The sequence below is a fragment of the Rhinolophus sinicus genome, chromosome 3 (assembly GCF_057876585.1).
Source record: "Rhinolophus sinicus isolate RSI-liver-muscle chromosome 3, RSI-T2T, whole genome shotgun sequence".
Lineage (NCBI taxonomy): Eukaryota > Metazoa > Chordata > Mammalia > Chiroptera > Rhinolophidae > Rhinolophus > Rhinolophus sinicus.
Window position 1 is genome coordinate 35696030 of NC_142503.1, and position 24156 is coordinate 35720185.

General features: G+C 37.0%; 2 protein-coding genes and 1 long non-coding RNA gene across 8 annotated transcripts in view; 1 reads left to right on the forward strand and 2 right to left on the reverse strand.

Annotated features, from left to right (window-relative positions):
- Window positions 1–9377, reverse strand: part of LOC141570705 (uncharacterized) — a 43762-nt gene extending 34385 nt beyond the window's left edge. Inside the window, exon 1 of the long non-coding RNA XR_012495136.2 lies at window positions 9239–9377. This is a non-coding gene — a long non-coding RNA (uncharacterized LOC141570705). The remainder of the gene's footprint in view (window positions 1–9238) is intronic.
- Window positions 9120–15671, forward strand: SETD9 (SET domain containing 9). 4 transcript variants are annotated; one of them, XM_019743268.3, is made up of 6 exons: window positions 9120–9272; window positions 11075–11442; window positions 12619–12742; window positions 12946–13061; window positions 13767–13872; window positions 15159–15671. In XM_019743268.3, exons 1-6 carry the CDS (start codon window positions 9175–9177, stop codon window positions 15244–15246), a joined length of 900 nt encoding a protein of 299 aa, XP_019598827.2. In that variant the 5' UTR covers window positions 9120–9174; the 3' UTR covers window positions 15247–15671. The 4 variants fall into 4 exon arrangements, with proteins under 4 accessions (XP_019598827.2, XP_019598834.2, XP_074185032.1 ...); XM_019743275.3 differs by having other exon boundaries at window positions 13771–13872; window positions 15159–15296; XM_074328931.2 differs by lacking the exon at window positions 15159–15671 and adding an exon at window positions 14100–14234.
- A 2992-nt stretch (window positions 15672–18663) lies between these two features.
- MIER3 (MIER family member 3) overlaps window positions 18664–24156 on the reverse strand; it is a 31938-nt gene continuing 26445 nt past the window's right edge. For 2 of the 3 annotated variants that reach the window (XM_088796515.1, XM_088796514.1), the window contains exons 11-13: window positions 22980–23107; window positions 22755–22897; window positions 22042–22643 (exon numbers count right to left, since the gene is read on the reverse strand). In XM_088796515.1, coding sequence (XP_088652641.1) covers window positions 22186–22643; window positions 22755–22897; window positions 22980–23107 — 729 coding nt within the window. In that variant the 3' untranslated portion in view covers window positions 22042–22185. Of the gene's footprint in view, window positions 22644–22754; window positions 22898–22979; window positions 23108–24156 lie in introns of all 3 variants that reach the window. The other variant, XM_019743287.3, reaches the window with a different exon arrangement.

Here is a 24156-nt window from a genome sequence, read left to right on the forward strand (position 1 = left end):
ATAGACTCCAGAACACCCACCATTTTTAAATATCCTCTTCACCAAAAAACTGAAATCAGAGTTCTGCCTCCCACTGCCCGTACCTCCATCCCCAACACACACACACACACACACACACATTCCAGTCAAGAAAAAGTGACCAAAAATGCATTATCTGATTCATGCAAAGTAAGCCTGTCCTCCAGCTTATAGTTTGGAAAAAACACTTCTTTCTTGGACAGAGTTAAAGCTCTAAGTTATTTACTGATTCTTCCCATAAAAAAATATTAAGTGGATACATAGTGCCAGGATTTCATTAAATGTCTGGATATCTGCTAGCTTGTCAACATAAACTTAGTCTTTTTCCAGAGAGAAAACCTTTCCTCTGAAGGTGGAGAGAAGGAAGAGGATCCCTCCTTGCTTACCCAGGAGCAGATAGACAGTTCAGCAACTCCCTCCTATATTTCCCTACAAGACTGGCTTTCCCATTCAGGGCTATTTTACATCTTATCTTCTCATTTGAAAACCTCCAACAATATTCCTCCGTAACTCTTCTTAGTTGAAGATCTTGCCTCATAGGTCACTGAGAAACTAGTAGTCGTCAGATTTAGCCCTCATCTTTCTCAGGACAAATCCACTAAGACACCTGCTGAGCCCACACTCTGCCTTCCCTCTTGCTGCAGCTGAAAATGCATCCCTGCTCCTGCCAGAGGCCACCAGCCTCTCCACTTGTGCTCTGAATCAGCTTCCACCTTAAGGACTTTACTCTGGAAATTACCCATACATTTATACAATTTCTTCCTTTCTATAAGGTCATTCTCATCGTTACGTACGAGGTCTGGCAATTAAGTTCGTGAACTTGTTGCAATGATGTTGCTAACTTTTTTTTATATCAGAGGGATTATTCCTTATGAATTTGTACCAACTGGACAAACAGTTCACCAAGTTTACTATTTGGAAGTGCTGAAAAGGTTGCATGAAAAAGTTAGACGACCTGAACTTTTCGCCAACAATTCATGGCTCTTGCATCACGACAATGCACCAGCTCACACAGCACTGTCTGTGAGGCAGTTTTTAGACAGCAAACAAATAACTGTATTGGAACATTGTCCCTACTCATGTGATCTGGCCCCCAATAACCTCTTTCTTTACCTGAAGATAAAGGAAATATTGAAAGGAAGACATTTTGATGACATTCAGGACACCAAGGGTAATACGATGACAGCTCTGATGGCCATTCCAGAAAAAGAGTTCCAAAGTGGCTTTGAAGGGTGGACTAGGCGCTAGTACTCCAAGGGGAGTATTTCAAAGGTGACTAGTGATATTCAGCAATGAGGTATGTAGCACTTTTTCTCGGATGAGTTCGCGAACTTAATTTTCCAACCTTCGTAAATATGCTAGAGGACCTTTCATCTTACCAAATTCCTCCCTGCCTTTGGCTCCATTTCTCTGCCTCCCTTTCAGTAAAACTTACTGCAAGAGTTATGTAAACTTGTCTCTGCTTCCTCAACTCACATTTTCTCCTCAACACACTCAAACCCACAGACTTTTCACTGAAACTGCTTTTGACCACATCATCGTGGGCCCACATCTTGCAAAACTCATGGTCACCGCTCAATGTACATTCTTTGCCGTCTCCCTTTTCTTCCTAGGTGATCTCATCTAGTCCTCTGGCGGAAACTCCAGTTTTATCTCCAACTATGGCTTTACTTCAAAGCTCCAGATGTAATATTCAACTAGTTACTTGCCATTTCTCATAGGCATTACAAAACTTCACCTTCCCACTTCCAATCCACCAGCAAGTCCAATCATTTCCTCTAAAATATAATCCTAACCCATCCAGCCTTTCCGTTGCCACAGCTACCACTCTCGTCTAAGCTAACATCATCTCTCACCTGCACTACTGTGTTAGCCTCCTAACCAACCTTCCTTGTGTGGTGACTACCTTCCTATTCTCCACCAAATACTCAAAGTGATCTTTTAAACAGAAGAATCAGATCATGTTACTCCCCTACGTAAAACCCTCCAGTGGCTTCCCATTACACTAAGAATCCCAACTCCCCAGCCGGAACGGCAAGGCAGGGTACGAGCTGACCTCCTCCCTGGCTTCATCGTGCCCTGCTCCCTTACTAGCACATTCTAGCCACATTGCCCTTCTGTTCCTTGCTTAAACACATCAAGCTCCTCCCGCCTCAGTGCCTTTGGATTTTCTATCCAGAGATTCTCCCCACGGATCTTCCCAAGTTTGGTGCCTTCTTGTCATTGAGGTCTCAGTCATCCATGTCACCACCCCATTCAAGGCTGCTACCCCTAGTCCCACCCCAACTGACCCTTAGAGAGTGAAGTCCCATTAGGGAACGGATGACACACATAAAAGTGATCCATCCCACTCTCTTTTCAGTACCCTGCTTCATTTTCTTCAGGGCACTAATCACCTCTGACATCATTCATGTATTTACTTAATATCTGTCACCTACACTAGAGCCTGGGACATAGTAGGAACTCAAATTATTTGTTGAAATCTGTAAGTTACAATCCATCTAGGGACATAGGTAGACATCTATGTATCTATTTGTAGATACATAGAATAGTAAAAAAAAGACTATCTTTCCTACATGGCATTTTTGTGATTTTAGCATAAATGGGCTTTAAATTGAAAAATACAGCACACATATCTTATTCTCAATTGGGTGGGGTTTTGGAGAGACTGAAAACCACAATGAGCTGAAGTAAGACATCAGAGCAAAGAGGGCAATTTTGGACAGTAGCACATCTCCATGTCTACCAATGCTAACCCTCTGCTTGTTATATGTGATGTATTATAAAACTGTCTGCCATTCGTTGTTTCTCATTTATCTGTATTTAAAATTTTATGTAAAGATATAGATGATCTAAAGAATATGACACGCTCAACCATCATGACCTATGATATTTACAGAACACTAAACCTAAGAACTACAGAATATACACTCTTTTCAATTGCACATGGTATGTTCACCAAGATAGAACCTATCCTGGGACATAAAACAAGTCGATAAATTTAGAAGAACTGAACTCAAACATGCTCTCTAACCACAACAGAATTAAATTAAGAACCAATTACAATAAGATATCTAAGAAAACCCCCAATATTTGGAAATTAAAAACACACTCCAAAATAAACCATGAATCAAAAAAAAGAAACCACAAGGAAAATTTTTAAAAATATTTTATACTAAATGATAATGAAAATACAACATATCAAAATTCCTGCAATTCAAGTAAATTAATGCTTGGAAGGAAATTTATAATTTTAGATGCTTAAATCTGAAAAAACAAATGTCTAAAATAGTGATGTAAGGTTCTACTTTAAGAAGCTAGAAAAAGAAGAGTAAACTTACCCAAAGTAAGTAGAACATATACAATAATAAAGAAGAGAAATCAACAAAATAGAAAATAGACATACAACAGAAAATAAAGTCAAAAACTGTTTCTTTGAAAAGATCAACGAACTCTAGCTACAATGATGAAGAAAAAAGAACAACACAAATCACCAAAATCAGGAAAGAAAGTGGGATTATTACTTAGATCATACAGACATTAAAAGGACAGTAAGACTATATTTATGAACAACTTGATGCCAACAAATGTGACAACTTAGGTGAAATGAACAAATTCCATGAAAAATATAGTTTACCAAACTTGAAGCAAGATGAAAAGGAAATTCTGAATAGCCCTATATCTTTAAAAGAAATTGAATTCATTATTAAAGAAAATGATAAGCACAGAGCGTTTCACTGGTGAATTCTATCAACATTCAAGGAAGGAATAACACCAATCTTATGCAAATATTGTTTTTAGAAAGTAGAGAAGAAATACTTCTCAACTCTTTTTATGAAGTCAGCATGAGCCTAAAACCAAAGCCTGTCAACTACAAACAAGCCATGAGACTGAAAATTAAAACACACTTCAAGGTAAATGTGGGATGACAACAAAATCATACACCTACTATAGAGTATGGCCAAAGTATTACTCATAACTGAGTAGGCTTATCTCAGGAATCCAAGGACGGTGCAACATTTGACAATCTGTCATTATAATTCACTACACTAAAATTTTAAGACAAAAATTCTTGACAAATTCCATAAAGTATACCTACCAGAAAATTACAATAAATATAAAACTTGAAGGCAAAACCTTAGAAATAAAAGTATGAAGTAGAGTTACACAAGCTAATATGGGGAGACTCCAAAAAATATTTTTGGATGAATAAAAGAAGTTGCAGATACTTACAGTATTTTAAAAAACACATACACACAATTCTATGATTTTTCTATAGGAACATACACAGTTATGTAAATACATAGAAATAAGACTGGCAGAAAACATCAGCTTGATAACTTCTGAGGAGAGCAAATAAGGACCAGGATTGTGGAAGCACAGGTTATAGGGTATGGTTAAAGGAGAGCTGAGCCTTATCTACCATGTTTCTATTTGTTATAAGGAAAATGTTGTTTTCATTAATTACTTAGATAACTAAAAAGTAATTGAATACCATAAATTTAAATTCAACATAGTGCTGGAAGTCCTAGCCAGAGCAATTGGGAAAGAAAAATAAACAAAAGATATTCAAAGTAAAAAGGAAGAAGTAAAACTCTCACTATTTATAAATGGCATAATATTATATAGATATTATATGTAGAACGCCCTGAAGGTTCCACCAAAAAACTGTCAGAACTAATAAATTCAGTAAAGCTGCTGGATACAAAATCAATATACAAAAATCTGTTATATTTCTATATACTAATAACAAACTATCAGCAAGAGAATTTCTTTTTAAAATCCCATTTACAATTGCATCAAAAAGAATAAAATGCCTAGAAATAAATTTAACCAAGGAGGTTGAAAGACCTGTACCTTGAAAACTGTAAGACATTAATGAAAGAAATCAAAGAAGACACAAATAAATGGAAAGATATTCCATGTTCATGGAATGGAGGAATTAATATTATTAAAATTATACCCAAAGCAATCTGCAGATTCAATGCAATCCCTATTAAAATTCCAATGACATTTTTCACAGAAATAGGACAAGCAATCCTAAAATTTGTATGGCTTGTATGGAACCAAAAAATACCCTCAAATAGCCAATATAATAATCTTCAGAAAGAACAAAGTTAGCACCATCATGCTCCCTAATTTCAAATTATATTACAAAGCTACAGTAATCAGAACAGTATGATACTGGCATAAAAACAGACATATAGATCAATGGAACAAAATAGAGAGCCCAAAAATAAACCCACGCATATAGGTCAATTGATAGATGACAAAATAAACTATGGAGAAAGAACAGTCTCTTCAATAAATAGTGTTGGAAAAACTGGACAGCTACATGCAAAAGAATGAAACTGGACAATTATCTTATACCATACATAAAAATAAACTCAAAATGGATTAAAGACTTGAATGTAAAACTGAAGACCATAAAGCTCCTAGAAGAAAACACAATCAAAGCTCCTTGATATCAGTCTTGGTGATGATTTTTTGGATATGACACCAATAGCAAAGGCAACTAAAGCAAAAATAAATAACTGGGACTACACCAAACAAAAAAAACTTCTGCACAGTGAAGGGAACCATCAACAAAATGAAAGGGCAACCAACTGAATAGGAGAAAATATCTGCAAATCATATATCTGATAAGGGGTTAATATCTATAATATATAATGAACTCAATAACAACAACAAAAAACCCATAAGATTTAAAAAGTGGACAGAACATCTGAATAGACATTTTTCCAAAGAAGACACACAGATGGCCAACAGGTACATAAAAAGATGCTAAACATCACTAATCATTAGAAAAATTTAAATCAAAACCACAATGAGATATCACCTCACACCTGTTAGAAGAGCTATTATCAAAACGACAATAAATAACTAGCGTTGGTGAGGATGTGGAGAAAAGAGAATCCTTGTTCACTGTTGGTGGAAGTGTAAACTGGTGCAGCCTCTATGGAAAATAGTATGGAGGTTCCTCAAAATAATTAAAAATAGAACTAATTCTACTTCTCAGTATTTATCCAAAGACTACTACTATGAAGACACATGCACCTCTATGCTCACTGCAGCATTATTTATAACAGCCAAGATATGGAAACAACCTAAGTGTCCATGGATAAAGAAGATATAATACATATATTTAATATATATTTATCTATTCTTATAGAGGGTGCCACAAAAATTTATACACATTTTAAGAAAGAAAAAAACTGTATTAAAATTACACTGATGGTTGACTGACCACTGTACTATACACCTGAAGCTGAAGCTGAATAATATTGAATGTCAATTATAATTTTATATATATATATATATATATATATATATATATATATATATATATAGTCATGGGATATGGAGTACAGCATACAGAATAGAGTCAATGGATTTGTAATAGATATACACGATGTCAGAGGCAATAGATTGGGGTGGGGGTTATCACTTTGTGAGGGGTGAAATGTCTATTACATTGTTTTGTACACCTAAAACTAGTGTGTGTGTGTGTGTGTATATATATATATATATATATATATATATATATATATATGTATATGTATATATATATATATGTATATAAAATGAAAAAAATTACACTGATGGTAAACACTTTGAGCATCTCTTGTAATTGCAGAAGTCAAACATGATTTGTAATCATCTTTTGTTATCGATATATGTCATGCAGGGTGTCATGCGGGGTCTATGGTCCCACTCCCCACATAAGAACGCAGGATATGGTGAGGCCAGAAAGGAACACCCACGGAGCCATAGATAGGGGAGTCATACCACTATATTCTCGCTGGCAGCTGGGTTGGAGACACAGAAAGCAGGAGCCACACGATCCGCAGCCTGCCGTCTGCTTGTCTGCTTGTCTGCTTGTCTGCTTGTCTGCTTCTCTCTGCTTCTCTCTGCTTCTCTCTGCTTCTCTCTGCTTCTCTCTGCTTCTCTCTGCTTCTCTCTGCTTCTCTCTGCTTCTCTCTGCTTCTCTGCCAACCCACCACCCCCTCAAGGCAATTATATCAGTGGCTAATGGCTAACCAGTAACAGCTGATGGCCAACTAGTCACAGCTGATGGACATCTACTACCTGAGCCAGCACCTTTCCACGTGAGGCTGAGAGCCTGGAAACTGCTCTCAGGGACTCTGTCCCCACAGCACATATTGAATATTACAATTTTAATAGAGTTTTTTCCTTTCTTAAAATGTGTATACATTTTTTGGCACCCTCTGTATATTTATGTATTTACATAAATTTATCAATATTTATATAGAATACACACACAATGGAATATTATTTGGCCATAAAAAAGGAAATCTTGCCATTTGCAACAACATGGATGAACTTTGAGGACATTATGCTAAGTGAAGTAAGTCAGACAGAGCAAGACAATTAGCACATAGTCTCCTTTATATGTGGAATAGAAAACAACAAACAAAAACAAAAAACAAGCTCATAGATACAGAGAACAGACTGGTGGTTTCTAAAGATGGAGATGGGCAAAATGAGGGAAGAGGGTCAAAACGTACAAACTTCCAGTTATAAAATTAATTAGGCATGACTATGCAATGTACAGCACGATGACTACAGTTAATACTGTACTGCATATTTCAAAGTTAAGAGAGTAAATCTTAAATTTCTCATCACAAGAAAAAGTAACTATGTACAGTGATGGATATTAACTAGACTTGTGATCATTTCACAATATGTAAAAATATCGAATCATTATGTTGTACACCTGAAACTAATATCCGTATGTTATATGTCAATTATACCTCAGTAAAATAAATAACTAAATATCTACGCAAAATGGTCCTTTCTGCTGGATGTACATTGCAGATGATTAAACTACATGATAACAATTAAAAATAAAAAAGCACTGGAAACATATACAAAAACTACTTTTTAAAAAAGATAAATATATGTAATGCAGGGACTCAACTCTCCCCACACAAGAACAGGATATAGTGAGGCCAAAAAGGGACAGCAACGGAGCCATAGATAGGGGAGTCAGTCATACCACTATATTCTCGATGGCAGCTGGTCAAGACACAAAAGCACACATCCGCCAGTACCCCAACCAGGGGTCTTCCTGCACCCTCGTCTCACTGGCGGCCGGGAGAGACACAGGAAGTAGGATCAACACGATTTGCAACCCACAATCTGCTTGCAAGCGTAGCCACGGCAGTTATATCAGTGGCTAATGGCTAACCAGTAACAGCTGATGGCCAACTAGTCACCGCTGATGGCTAACTAGTCACAGCTGATGACCATCTACTACCTGAGTCAGCACCTTTCCATGTGAGCCCGAGAGCCGGGAAACTGCTCTCTGGGACTCCATCCCTACAATATATCTATAAGTAAGGATTCAACTAGTTCCTTTTGATTCCTCTTAAGTTTAGAGACCATAAAATCACTTTCTTTCAGTTTCAGTTATTAATACAACCTGGAAGTGAATTGACTCCATTTAGCAAATCAGGTAAGTCTGGATGGCAACTTACCAAACATAATACCTGACGGCAGGCCCTCTAGCGTTTGCGAAAATCATATGATATTAGAGTGAAATAACACTGGCAATTTTCTTTCCTTGCTTTTATTTCTTTCTGGAATAGAATAAATGTCCTAAGACCACTTGCATTTACCTGAATTTTCACCAGGTCTGACCTGTTCAATTTAGACTTAGGTTAAGATTCACCCTCTCGGGCAAAGAATAGGAAAGCCCACCTTCCAGCCTGAAGAAATGGCACCATCCGATTTATTTCTTAATAAACACTTGTTGATTTGAAGATGGTTGATGGATTCTTGTAGTTTGCTCCTATTGGAACTAAGCGTTGTCTAAACTTGTCCTAAGTGTGTGTGTGTGTGTGTCTGTGTGGGTGGGGGAGGATACAGGAGCAAACGGAGAAAGAAAACGTGAATAAGGGGGCCTCCTTCAGCTCTACGCACTTGTTCAGCGAGTTGGGATCAATAAAGGGGTGGCACAGAGGCCACCAGCGACAGGAGACAGGGGTACCAGGAACCCCGAGTGCGGCACTGAAGGCGGAGACCCAGGAGGGGAGGGACAACGCGGCCTCCGCTCCTCCCCTGGCTGGGGCGGACCCGAGACTACGACCCACGTCTCCCGCGTCATCCTCGTCAGGGCGCCACCGGACAGCCATGCCCGGCCGCCTGCTGCGGGGCCTGTGGCTGCGATGGCGCCGTTACAGGTACCGCTTCGTACCTTGGATCGCGCTGAACCTAAGCCACAACCCGAGGTAGGAGGACGAGACGCCAGGAGCAGGGGCATCTTCCTTCAACCCAGAGAGGCCACTGCAGCCGGTGGGCCCGAGGCAAGTGGGCCCGAGGCAAGTGGGCCCGAGGCAAGTGGGCCCGAGGCAAGTGGGCCCGAGGCAAGTGGGCCCGAGGCAAGTGGGCCCGAGGCAAGTGGGCCCGAGGCAAGTGGGGCGGAGCATCAGTCAGGCGGAGCTTCGGGTGGCCAGGGGGCCTGAGGCCAGCCGACTCCTGGTGGGTGGAGCCTGATACGGGAGGAGTCTGGGGCAACCACAGCGCCTGGGGCAGGCGGGGCTTAAGTGGGCGGACCCAGAAGCAGGCGGGACCCAAGGTAGGCGAGGCCGAGGCTGAGGCTGGAGTTGGAGGAGGGCCGGGGGCTCGGTAGGGGCGTGGAGCTGTAGGTGGGCAGAGCCTGAGGTCTGTTTCCCATCGTGCCCCACGCTTGGAGAGCCCGCAGGGTTTCGGTCCCCAGCGGGCGTTGGCATGTGTTGTAGGTTTTGCTGTCTGCACTGGCTGGGGGCGCCTGTGACTGGGCAAAAACAAATTTTTGAAAAAGAAGAAAATTCATACAGCGTGAGAGTGCGTGCCCTTCTCTCCTCCAAGGAATAGTTAGAAGCTTGAAATTCCTTAGAAAAGCCAAACCGGTTTATTTTCACAGCTCCGTAGTTTATACGTGAAAGCAACCCAGCCTGGCTATGAGGATAACAGGTTGGAGTACCTGACGCATAAAAACGAACAAAAAAAAGCCACTAACAGGTATTCTGAGTGTTGGGTCTGAAGAAGGGGACCTAGCTGTCTGAGTGCGTGACCGGGGTTCAGCGTTATTGCTGGCTTTAATAAGTGGCTTGCTACCCTGTTTCCCTGAAAATAAGACCTAGCCGGACAATCAGCTCTAACGCGTCTTTTGGAGCAAAAATTAATATAAGACCCGGTCTTATTTTACTATAAGACTGGGTATAATATAATATATAATTAATATAATTTATATAATTTCGTGTCTTATGTTAATTTTTGCTCCAAAAGACGCATTAGAGCTGACGGTCCAGCTAGGTCTTATTTTCAGGGAAACACAGTAGTAATCTGGGCGAAGTCCACATAATGCTCACTTAGGTGAACTAGCTCCCACGAAGGCTAGTAAATAACCAGAGTTTTCCCAAAGTTTCATACTACTGAAACGAATTCAGATGCATCATTAACTATAAAACTGTGAGGCAGATTTCTTCCTTTTTGTTCAGAAGTAAAAATACTATGGAAATAAAAGCGATGTAGTCATTGAAGAAGTAAGGTACTCCTGGGAGAGTATGTGACAAAGTGTATAATGTTAAATTTGTATTTGAAACTACACACCTATAAAAAGCCATTGCATATGAAGAGTCTTACGTTGATAACATTCACATAACAGCTATGGATGTCTTTGGGCCAAAACAGCTACCTGTTTCTGCTTATGGCTCTCCTACTTACCATCCTCAGTACTTTGGGCAATTTCCTAATATCTCCAAACCTGTTTCCTTGTCTGCAAAAAAGACATAATGAATATTAAGGACCCAACAGTATTTGGTATACATTGGGCTTTTCGTAAATATTTGCTGTTTTAAATTGTATAGGTTATTACTGGAAGTTAGGTAACTAGAACTACACCCAAACAACTCTTTTCCGAACTTCTTAGTTTTCTGCCCATCAAACACATAAGAATAATCTTCATTAAGGCCAGTAGCCCAGAAAGCATCAAGACTGTCTGGCTTTTATCAGTTGAAAGGTAGTGAATGGAAACTTTTCCCATTTTCAGGACCCTCCGATATGTTCCAGAGGAATCCAAAGACAAAGTTATCTCAGATGAAGATGTCCTAGGAACATTACTGAAAGTTTTCCAAGCTCTATTCATAAATGATTTCATTAAACAATCAGATATCTTGACTATGCTTCCAGAACCTGTTAAATCAAAATATCAAGATCTACTGTCAGTTCAACATCCAAGGGTGAAACTGCTTGAATACAGACATCATCAGCAAAATATCTTTAAACCAGAAGAAGTTCTTTATAAAACATTGGGTTTCAGTGTTGCCCGAGCAACTAGCTCATTGATTTCTGCTGGAAAAGGTGTCTTCGTTACTAAAGGATTGGTACCAAAAGGCGCGGTTGTATCTATGTATCCTGGTAATGGCACAATTAGTACTTTGCCAAGAGTTTCTTATATATTGATAAATACAAGTTCAAAAAAATATCTAGCCTTGCAATTCTTAGAGTAAGGAGTTGAATTGGAAACTCAAGATTTCCACAGATTTTTAAATTTGGAAATTAACTGTAAATTATTTGTTAGAAAGTATCTATAAGTATTTGTTGGGATAAATGCATTTTTCTTTTAAGAAAAATTTTATAGTCAGTGTGTAAGTTTAGGAGAATATAATATGGCCTCCTAGGATCAGACTGAATACTTAGAAGTCACTAGAGAATAAGTTGGTTTGGCTGAGATAATTGATAACTGAAGGTAAAAATGGTTATTGATTAAAACATGAAAGATAAAATTTAAACCCATAAATCACTGAATAAAGACCTTCCTGCCATTTCTACACTTAGAAAGTAAAGCAGCATCTTTGCAAAAGATCATTGACTGGAGTGCTCAGTAAAATATGTTATTTATTAAACTAACATATTATTTGGTGCAATGTAAAATACATGTGGATGTTTGTCAGATAGACCTATGTTTTTGAAAAAGTCCTTCTACTATTTTCTAATTTTCGTCCCTAAGCAAAGGAGTCTCAGTTTCTCCCTACACAACTGACTCTGTAAAAACTAAATGGAACAAGCCAGCAACAAATTAATACTAAAATAAATTTAATAACTTAACATGTCTAGAATATAAATACCCAGTAAATACTAATTTTTTCATTTCCCCTATTGCCAATGGAAGGAGAAACAACCCCAATGTCTGACTTATCTATTCCCACATATTTCCACATTATTTAATTGGTTATTAGCAAAATACATTTTTTAAAAGACTCTTTCTTTGATAGATGTTACTTTAAAAACAAACAAACAGAAAAAACCCATGACTTTGTGAAACTGAGCTTGAAATGTGTTCACGTTTTTGTTAAGCAAGTCACATTGTGTGGACAAGTTGATTCTATGCTCCATCTACTGTTGGGCACTCTTTAAAGGGGAAGGTAGCCAAAGAGAATGTGAATCTAGATTCGAGGTGAAATATTAGAAAAAGGTAGAGAAATTAAAATAGATTCTTCCATGTTACATTTATGTTCCATAGAAAGGTCCTTATCATGATGTTTATGATTTTTACATGTTGCTGTAATATGTCTTTGTCTTGTTTTATAATAGGTACAGTATATCATAAATATGAGCCAATCTTCTTCCAGTCCATTGGAAATCCATTTATTTTTAGATGCTTGGATGGGGTACTCATTGATGGAAATGACAAAGGAATATCAAAAGTCGTGTACAGGTAAATTAGAGCCTTTGTTCAAATTTAATTATAGGAGACAGAACCATCCCACAATGACTGACCATTAGCCTTAGTTGCCCTATTGACTAGACAAAAGTGTTTAAAGGGAAATTGCACTTTTTCAGTTGTAGGGTTAATTTTGCATTTTTGAGTTGTAAGATACAGAAGAATAATCCTTTAGCTAATGCTTTTACCTTTTTCAGGTCTTGCAATGGGAGGGATCGACTTGGCCCTCTAAAAATGAGTGATAGTACATGGCTAACATCAGAAATTCAGAATCCACTGGCCATAGGACAGTATGTCAATAATTGTTCAAATGGTAAGTTGGCACCATGGGGCTGTGAGACAACATGTAAATATAGCAGTGGTAATTCTCTCTTTGCCATATGAATGTGTGCCAGACACAGTTGGGTTGAACATGTCAGCTGTTTGAAGCCCTTAAGTAAACTATATTAGAGGCAGATATAAAGAGAGAATTTGGGGAAATAATGATATACATTAATTGGAATTCTTTACTATTTTTGTTCTGGTTTTGCAGTAAATATAGGCAATTGATAACTGCCCTTTTGATCATCATTTTTTAATAGTTAATTTAGAGATTATTTTGTCTGTGCCGCAATATAGCCTTATAGATTAACCTCTAGACTGGTATCCCTTTTCTGTTCCTAAGTTTGTGAGTCATTTACCGTCTCTGGGGCTTGACTTTCCCATATGTATAAGTTTGATCATCTGGCTACATGTAGCATAGGCTTTCGTGTTAGGGAGACATGAGCTTGAAGCCTGATTCTTCTATGTAACTTTTAACCTTCTGAGCCTCTGTTTCCTGATCTTCAAAAAGTGAATAATAAAACATACACACATACATATAAAAATAAAACTTAGCAGTGCTTGAAACATAATAGTGATTTTTAATTTGAGCATATTCTGATAATTTAGAAAACTATACATCAAATGTCATGATTCAGTACTGTTTTCTATGACCTTATAAAATGGCTGTTTCTAAAAATTATGTACTTGTTCCTAGATAGACCAGCTAATGTCTGTTATCAGGAATTTGATGTGCCTGCAGTTTTCCCTATAGAATTGAAGCAATACCTTCCTAATGTTGCCTACAGCAATGATAAACAAAGGTTAGTCTTCTAGAAGGGCTTTTCCTATCTTCTGTCTTATGCTGTACTTAAAAATATATATTGTCTAAAACAAAGCTGTATAGAATTTGCAGTAAGTTTAAGTTTTTTAGTGAAAAATTGTAACTTAGATTTTTATGTTCATCACACCTTAATGTGTTAACGTAGACTTATTTGAAATTAAAAATTTTCCATTTAGCTTATTCTACTTATTGCCTATTTTACTCTAGGTAGTACTTTATGAATACCATCAACCTTAAAGTTATTTTCAAGTGATTCTGTTTTTCGTACCCACAAAGTCTTCAAAAACTTTAAGGATCATGTTCTCCATCTCACATGAAAACACCCAGTTGAAGAAAGAAGTCTAATTACACTATTATTTCTTTTGCCCAGTTCACTGTTAGATTTGGAAACTTACTAGTGAAAAAAAGACAAACAGGGAGTATACCAACTATAGTTAAATTTAAAAAATTAATTTTTTTAAAATGGTGATAAACAGGAAATATTCAGAAGATACTTATTTTAGTGTAACATTTTCTGTCCATTAAGTGTAAAGTCTGAGAATACTCATGTAACAATTTTTAAATATAGCAATGCTGTAGGACGATGTAATCTTAATATCATTTCACTGTGTTGACATTTGCTAGCAAACTTTATTTTGTGTGGGTCCTATTAAATTGTCCTTTTAAAATGAGTGATATTTAAAACTTAGACTGTTCCCTATACTTAAAACTTGGTAACTTTTCTCTGTATATGTGTGTGTTTGTGTATTTAGCAATTAGTTTTTTTAGCCATATACTCTGGGGCATGTCATTACTGTTCAACAAGTACAGAAAGAGTTAAATGAAGAGGAGGAACATTGAAAGTTACCTGACTTGTATCCACAAAAAGTATTTTTTTAAATCTTAATTTTAAGTAATGTTTCCAGCTTTGCAGAATACAAAGATACAAATTAATTTTAAAATGTTAAACTATAATAAATACCATTTTAAAATGCTTTTTGTGATACCAGTTTTGAGGACCTGAAAATAAAAACAACATGTTCAGAAGTAGTCAGTTGTACAAACTTCTTGATTTGGGGTCTTTTAAAATGATATAGAATAGACATACTCTACTTTAAAATAACCTCCATCAGTGATAAGAACTATTTCCCTACAGATATAGTTCTTTCCTAAGAGGCTAATAAGGAATATGAATAAAATGACACCTATAAACCCATATTGGTTAAATTAAAAATATGAGCTTGTATCTGTTACTTGTAACTTTTGTATATTTCTATTTGTTTTCAGTACACTTCGATGTGTCATTCTTGTTGCACTCAGGGACATCAAACAAGGAGAAGAGCTTTTTTCAAACTATTATACAATTGTCAGCTAACTATGAATTAGAAGTTAGGTTTTCTACTCATCTATTGAGTTAATTCTAAATGTTTTTTTGTTAATTATTCCTGAGTTCCAGCTGTACAAAAAATATTTTGAGACCTAATTGGAGTGGGAGTTTTTTTGTTTTTATTGATACGATATTTGTTTCAATTCCATGACAAAAGCTATTTGCTTCAATTTCAAATAGGTAATGAATTACAATTTTATTTGGTTTTCACTTAAATACACAGACGCTTGTTAAATTAAAACCTGCCTGAACTTATATAATTTCAATTTTTTTTTTTATTTTATGTATCTCTTTGGTGGTTTATAAAATTTTAGCCAAGTCATCAGCAATTCTTGCAGTGTTGATATGTATGAACTTCTATAAAAGCTCTATTTTTATAGAATAAAGCCAAAAATATTTGTTGTTACCATGAATTGAGGTGTGCTTCTGTATGTGTGTAATTAAAGATTGTTTTAGCTGGCTAAGGAAGAAATGGGGGGTCATTATACTATTTTCTGTACTTTATTTGACTAGTTACACATACAGTTTAAAAGTGTGAGAGGTTGTTTGGTGTGGGAATATAGGTAAAAGATAGTGGTGGTGGGCAGAACACCTATTCCCCATTTCTCCTGTTTCCATGTGGAAGGCTTCCATTCGTAATGCTCCAGGCCTCTCTCTCCACCCACGGGAGGGAGAGAATTTTTCTAAGATTATCTTTGAAGAACTAGACACCTATGGCCCAGACCCCTCTAGATCCTTCTCTGTGGACTCTACCTGCAGAGAATGTGTCCTGGGCTGCCCTATGCAAGGAGTAGCCTGTAGTCAGCCCAGCCAGTGATGGAGTGAGTCTCATTCTGAGGTGGAGTATCAGTGAGCCAACTTTGCCGCAGCTCTGAAGCCACCTTCTCCAGAGTTTCCTTAGTAATAATTACTTTGATCTCCATCAACCTGACTCCTGTGTCCAACTCTCAGTTCCAAACATGGATAGGGAAGAGGCTGTTATTTATTGGGCCCCTCAGATCCTAACATGGAACCTGTATAACCAGATTCTAACCACCTTCACCGCTACAGCAACAGCTTTTCTCAATTTAGTGCAATTTTAATAGCCTCCTGCCCCTTTACAGAATAGATCACCAAGTGATTCTTTTGAAAGTCAGATCTTGACCTGCCTCTGTGTACTCCTATCCTGGAGTAAGCGTGGAAGTCCTTCACATACATGATCTAGCTGCTCACTACCTCTGAACTCATCTCCTGCTCACTGCACCCTAGGTCACACCTGCCTGTCTCTCCTTGAACCAGCCAGGCACACTCCCACCTCAGGACTTTTGCATTAGCTCTGCCTGCAAAGACCTCCCCCCAGACAGCCTATAACTCATTCCCTCCGTCACCCTGCCGAACCACCCTATTGAAATCTACAATCCCCAGCTGCCACCCCTGAAACACCCCATTCCACTTCCCTTCTTTTTCTCTATAGCATTTATCATGAATATACACATCCATGACAGCTTCTCTGATTATTTTTCTCAAACTCATTTGTCTTTTGTATCACAAAGATCCTGAGAAACCAAGGGAGACTCATCTTGTTAAAAAGCCAATCTACTTAACTGAAAAGATCCTGTTACCTAGAACTTCATGTACGTGTAAAATATGGACACCAACTCCTGTGGCCATATTAGGTGGCCTGAAGCATTTACAAATGAAGTGTTACAATGTCAATGACTTGAAAACCAGTTCAGAAAAAAAACGCATGTTATGTAGAGACCGAATATAGTAAAATGCTAATCTGTCTGGGTTGTTCTTTATACCTTTCTTTTAACTTTTGTCTTAAAAGTTTGGGTATTTTAAGTTGGAGAAAAACTCTCTATCAGCTTAAGAGTAACGTCATCAAACATTTAGTGAATACCTACCACATGAAAGGTCCTGAGAGATTCAAAGAATAAAACATGGTTCCTGCTCCTAAAATGTTCACAGTGGGAGTATAAAGCTTGCATAGCATAATTTGGTCTGGACTGGAAAGATGGAGTAAAGGTATTTTTTAAAAATAAAGCATTTTTTACTAAAATAATTCAGATTTATAAATGGCTGTTTTCATTTCTGACATTCTTTTGAAATTTTTTTGACTTCTACACCAGAAAACAACTTTGTAGCAGTATTGACTTTACCTCTGTAAAAACAGACTCATCAAAATCGAGGTACAGAACAGAGTACATTATCTCTAAAGTGAACGTTAACTGGGGTATTAAACCTAGAAAAAAGTGAGCATTCCCCTTCCAGGACCAGGAATTCAGTGCCCTTGGCACTGTTTTGTCAGAACCCACAGTCACGGGAACAGGATGAGGATTAGGGATCACTCACTTGGATGGGAAATGGCCAACAGTACTATGTCCCAGGGGTTGGTTTAAGTGTGTATTATGAAATGTCCAATTTACAGATGCCATGAGGCCTGAGAAGTCAGAGAAGCAGCAGGTTCAAAAAGCGTACCATCGATGGAAATTATGGCCAAAAGGAATAAGGTCTAGAAGTCACTGGAGATTATTCTGCTCCCACAAGGGTCTCCTCCTTCCCCTAAAAGCCTGAAATACTACTTAGCTGTCATATGATACTTGGCTGTACTCTTGGCTGTATTCAAAAGTCCCCGTTGAAGGCATCTATGTTATGTGTCCACCACAGAGCCCTGCACATCAAGGCTCTTTGGTGTCTGAATGAAGGAATGTGGTTTTAGACAAGTTACCAAAGCAGAGGAGTCAAGGTGGGGTTTTTTTTTGGTTGGGTTGGGTTTTTTTTTTTTTTTTTTTCATTTTTATCCTACTTTTGTCCTTATACAAATCTGGACATTATATGCAATCTTATCACTGCATATTAACACGTTGTGTACGGATCACGAGAATCTTCACAAGGGATTTAAACCCCGCCGTACACAACATGTTAAGAATAGAACTATACAGAGAAAGCTCTGGTAAGAGCAAATGAAATATGGGGACAAACTTGTGAAATTAGGCTGAAAGATATTTACCTTGAAAACATGAAGACTTAGCGAAGATATTTCTAGTCTACTAAACTATGAATATTATAGATAAGGAAGACTAGTTTACCATAAATATATTGTCAAATAATAATGTGATTCAATTTCAGCTATGTTCCTAAAAGACACAGTTTTTGAAACATAAGACAGTCAAATATTTCCTGAATTAAACTGAAAGTATAATCCTCACTTTGAGATGACTACAATTCAGTTATAAATGAAAATTTACTAGAGGATTTAAAGAATACTTATTTTATCTACCACCTTTATTACTTATCAAATATTTACTACATCTAAAACCAATTTAGCAGTAGTTAAATATCTACTACCCATGTGTTTAGCTTAAGACTCGTTAAATTAAAATCTATTTGTGGCAAATATTCACACGAACCAAGAAAAAAAAAAAGATTTCCAGATTTTTATTTCTGGAACTGTACACCAGGTATTAAAGTACAACAAATACAAAATAATGCTCAAAAAAATCAGTGTTTATGTACAAATATTAAAATCAATACAACAATAGCAACTTCCTCTTGAACATCTGATACTAAAACCTGTTCTGATTGTCACTAATTAATCTCATACAGGGTACTTACTTCAAACTGGGACCATTGGAATCACTGGTTATCTAAGAGGAATTTTAATATCTACCATATTTAACAATAAAACTAATAGTTTCCTCCTTTTAGTGAAAAAATTAAGAACTTTTTAAAAAACATAGTAATGTCAATATTTTTATAAATTATTTCAATTTCCATTTGTAGACAATGTGCTTTGAAACTCTGGGCAAACAATCTCCTTGGTGGTCAGGTTTATTCATTAGTTTACATTCAAAGTTGAAATATTCACTAGAGACTTTGGTTAAATTAAATAGTATCACTATGCTCTATTAGATCTGATGTTCTCAAATATTTATGACCCTCAATTTTAAAAATTAAAAAGGAAACAATTGCACAATTCTTTGACCTAATTGTACACACTTTAGTATTGTTTAAACAGTATTCTACATCCTTCAAGTAAATTCAGCAGTTGACCATGACAAGAGGAAAACTGAACATTTAAAAAGCTAGCATGAAAAAGATGAAGTACGACTAATAAAAGTATTGCTATAATCACAGCACCAGTTACACTTCTAAATGAATCCGCCGTCCTCTTCAAATTCTCTGTACATAAAAGATACATCAGCCAACACTGCAACTGCTCACCATGGATTTTTGGTTTGTTCATACGAAAATAATGCAGCAAAGGAAAAAAAAGAATTTATCACAGTTTGTTATAAGAATTGTGCTTAACACTTGATAATAAAGGCATTATTGTTTCTTCATGTAATTGCAAATCAGTTATTTGCATGCTCTCAAACGCAATTCTTCTAATAAACGGTAACAAATTCTCTGTTAAGATGCTATACGGAGAGGGAAAAAAACCAGTTAAATCCAGCTTTTAAAAGAAAATTCAATAAATAGCTATTTTACATGGATAAAGTCATAGTGGTACAATTTATGAATGTCACATCAAGCATGCACAAAAATGGTATTATACATGGCAGAAGCAGTCAGAAAATATTGAATTAGATCTAAAAAGATATGAAGAATTTACATATATATACAAAAATCTTGCAAATTATTGCCTCATTTTAACAAGGAATTAAAAGTAAACGTTACCAGCTAGTTAGCACTCTCTAAGAGGCTAAAATCAGATTGGCATTTAAAAATCTATTAAACTAGCTGGAATTTATTTTTCTCTCATATCATTTTCTGGATTTTGGTCAAAAATCTTTATTTAAATAACTAAAGTGTCCATTCAACTTGCTGATAATCAAAACTTTAGATAAGAAACACTGTTTCCACCTTATATCAAGATCCCAGCAATGCATAGATAAACTGAATATATTACTGCATCAGCTACTGAGAATGGGCATGTTCATTTAAGTGCAACTGGTATTACCATTCAGTCATCTTTGTGTAAATTATTTTATACAGACCAGCCACTGTAAACCCAGAGTGAAAATTAAAGTGATAACAATGGACGATTATGGCCAGTATCTTAGTAAATTATAGAAGTTGTACTGATTTTTAACAAAAGAAATAAGGTCAAAGTTTAGCACAACACCACAGCAATAAGAAGCTGACAACTTGGATAAAAATATCTAAAAGCAACATACAGCCCAGGCTACCCATTATTTACTGTGTGCATACAGGAATGCTAGACTTTAGATGTATAAATTAGAGACTGATTTTAAGTTATTAATTTATCTACTTTTGTCCACTGTGCTAACCTACAATTTATAGTAAATGTGCTACTGCGTAAACACTTCAAAGCAATCTTCATTAAAACGCTGCAAAGAAAAACAAGAATACACATCATCCAAAACTAAGGATGTCATTGCAGTTCACAGTTTGTATAATAAATACCCTCCCTTTCCATCACTACTAAGTTTACTACAATCTACCTACTCATCAGCACAACCTTGAAGTGACTTATACTTACAAATATCAGCAATGCAGCCAAACGTTTAAGTTTTTTGCAAAGCAAGACAACTAGTAGAAATTGAAAATTTAATTAAGGCGGTGCAAAAAAAAGTAAAATTCTGTTTTAACTGAAATATAAAAGCAAAGCTTATTATATCCTAATACTGTATTACATATGGTTTGAATTCACGTTGTAACTTAAAGATGCATGTCTATAGAGCCAAAATGGCCAAAGTTTATGACAATGGCTTCTCATTCACAATGTTTGTAATAAAAATAAAAGTGAGTTGGAGATGCATCTGAATGTCTATAACTTTTTAAAACTTAAAAGTGGTAACGTACCATTCTATTTCAGATAGGAACTCACATTTTTCTTGCCAACTGTTCAAGCTAAACAAAATAGTTTAAATATACTTCAAGGTTCTACTGCATTATGTGTAAATCCGGAAGTCCCTCCTAAATATTAACACTTTGAACTGCAGTGCTACAAACAACTTAAGAGGTGTCCCAAAATGTAAACCATTGAGTGGCAACATCCTAGGCTTTGTAGACTGTGCCCGGCCAGTCAACTGCCTCAGGATAAACTAAATTATCAACGACTGGTATGATTTTTACAATTACAATCTTGACAATGGTGGACAAAAACCTCACTGGAATACCACATCTTCAAACGCCAAATTTGTAGCCAATAAATGAAGTTACACAAAAATCTTGCGACAGTAAGATGACTGATTTTGTGTAAGGGAGCCCTGGTCCAGTATTTTCAAACAGGATCCAAGCAAGCGTCTTCATAATTTGCACACAGTTCCTTGTGCTGGCTTCCATAAAGATGGACTTGCTGTTTTGTAAACTGAAGTGCTCTAGTTGAATAACATGAGAGAAGTTTCCATGTTTAAAAAATCTTTGCATGTTTGTGCAGTTTAAAGAAACCTAACCCTGCTTTTAGTTAAGAAAATAAAACCCAAAAATGCTACATTTAGCAGGGATCAGGATCGGTACCTGTAAACATTGTTATTCCACTGCATCCATTACGGCAAAAGGAATTTACACAAGAAGAAGCCACTCCATTCAGTTCAGAACATCTGTGCTGGTTTTGAGCTGGTGGCCTCTGTCTACAGGTTTTAAAATTGGGAGTGAGGGGTGTGGGGAACAGAAAATAGAAAAAGAAGGGAGTGGGGAAGAGGTATTGGGAGATGAGGAGGAGACACGCAGAGCTTAAAGCTGCACCACAGAGTTCAATCTTAGTCCCCAACTCTGCTGATCATAGTTCATTTCCACATTTATGGATTGAAAAATGAAAATACTCTTGATAAATCAAGATATAGTTCTATACATACTGACATCACTGATGTCATAGTGAAAAACGTTCAAACTTCCAGTGAAAGACTAAGCAAACCTGACACTTCCCTCAAGTTTACTGGTACTGCACACCCACGGTTTCTGGGTCCCTCACGCGGGTCACTCAGAGTGAAGGGCAGCATGCTGATGCAGAGTGTGGGCACTGATGAAACCATTGGTCTCACTGGCAGACAGACTGCCAAAGTCAGCCACAGAGACAGCCATTTTGGCACTGGTGATGTGATGTGTGTGATTTTCAAAGTCCACACCCAAATTATTTACAGAAACCTCATTTATAAAGGATTCAGGAACAGCAATGCCCACTTTCAATCTCTTTGCTGGTCTTTCTGACTCTTCACTGCACATGTTCATGGGGTTCAGCTCCGAATGATAAAATCCAGTCTCAAATAAATTAAAACAATCACTTTCCCCATTGCTGGGCAGGGTGAGTAACTCCTCCGTTACAACAGGCACATGATTTACTTGTCCACGGGGTGTGTTGCCCAGTGGAGGAAAGCTATCATCCAAACAATTCACATCCGTGGGGTTGCAGCTGGTTGCTACACTGTTGGTCAAAGCTAAAAAGAAAAAAATAGAAAATGGTTTATAAGTAAATTGTCCTATGTCATGAAACAAGGAGGACACAAGTTTGGGCCAAGCTAAAGAACGCAAAAATATGCCCATTTTACCTGTCAAGTCACTGGCAGTGAAAGAGTTGAGAATGTTCAGCTGTTGATCAGGAATAGGCTCAGGTCGGTTTGAAGTTAAGGCTGAAGAATTTACTGTCCCACCCAGAGCTTCTGTTTCATCTACCAAACGATCCATGTAATCCCTGAAAAACACACCCCAATAATTTTATGACTGCCTATCACAGTTACAAATAAAGTTCCTGAAGTCAAGTCCAAGGAACTTACGTAACTCCAGGGTGATGGTTATATCGTTTCTTTCCAAATCTTGTCTGTTGAGCAAAGTAATCATAGCGTTCCGATTTCTTCCACATATAGTAGAATGCTACACATTCAGCAACTGTTCTAGTTCTCACCTAACAAAAAAGAATTGGATTTTTAAAAACAAACCCAACACATTTTTTATTAACTTTTGTTTTATTAGGGATTATTGAGGAACACTGTGTTTTTCCAGGACCTATCAGCTCCAAGTCAAGTCGTTGTTTTCAATCTAGTTGTGGAGGGTGTAGCTCACTGGCCCATGTGGGAATCGAACCGGCGACCTTGGTGGTTGTTATGAGCACTATGCTCTAATCAACTGAGCCAACTGGCCACCCTATTAACTTTTTTTTAACAACACTGTACCTTCAATCCATGGGACATTTTGAAATTATTATGAAATTCTGAACATTTTATTAGTGAAATATCTTTACATTTACACTATTTAATAATGAGGTCTAACTTCAAAAGCCCAAGGTTTTTTACTTAAATCAGAATGTATTAGTTTATAAAATAAATGTAAATCCAGAAATTATCTTACATCTTTACTAAGAATTGTAAAACACTGGCATCCTTTACTTTTCTTTATTTAACTCTGTGATTCTTTCTTACTGCAACAGGGGTCCTTTTTAACCTTTAGGGGTCCATGAATGGGTCTCACTAAAATCTAGTAATCCCTAAAATTATACGCAAATACACTTTTCTGGGAAGGACTGTGGCTTCACCAGACTATCAATGGGTTCCATGATCCAAAAGAGATTAAGAACTCTTAGAAAAGGGATCAGTACTACTGCATCTGGCATTTAAGATGATTAGCTAGCTAAAAGCAGGGTTTTTTCCTCCAACATATATTTGGCTCTTATCGCCAACTGAGTTTAATAAGAACAACAATAATAAAATCTGAGCCTCAACAACTTGGCTTCACATCCAGACTAGTGTTCCTCCAACTATGCACAGCTACGAATATGAGGTCAGACATACAGAGAAAATTCTGTACCTTTGTCTAATAAACACTCCACTGCTTCAGTACCCAATAAGGAAGTTTTAGTGTCTATCCTGACTAGTGAGCATGTTATGACATAAGATAATAATACAGGGACAAGCTTTTTAAACCAAACAATAAAGGATACCTTTCAATAAACATCAC

What these genes read in the sequence shown, in the direction of transcription:
- SETD9 (XM_019743268.3), top strand. Translation starts at nt 9,175, where the DNA reads ATGCCCGGCCGCCTGCTGCGGGGCCTGTGGCTGCGATGGCGCCGTTAC. An exon ending in AACCTAAGCCACAACCCGAG is followed by an intron (nt 9,273 to 11,074) that starts GTAGGAGGACGA and finishes TCCCATTTTCAG; the next exon opens with GACCCTCCGATATGTTCCAG. An exon ending in TGTCAATAATTGTTCAAATG is followed by an intron (nt 13,062 to 13,766) that starts GTAAGTTGGCAC and finishes ACTTGTTCCTAG; the next exon opens with ATAGACCAGCTAATGTCTGT.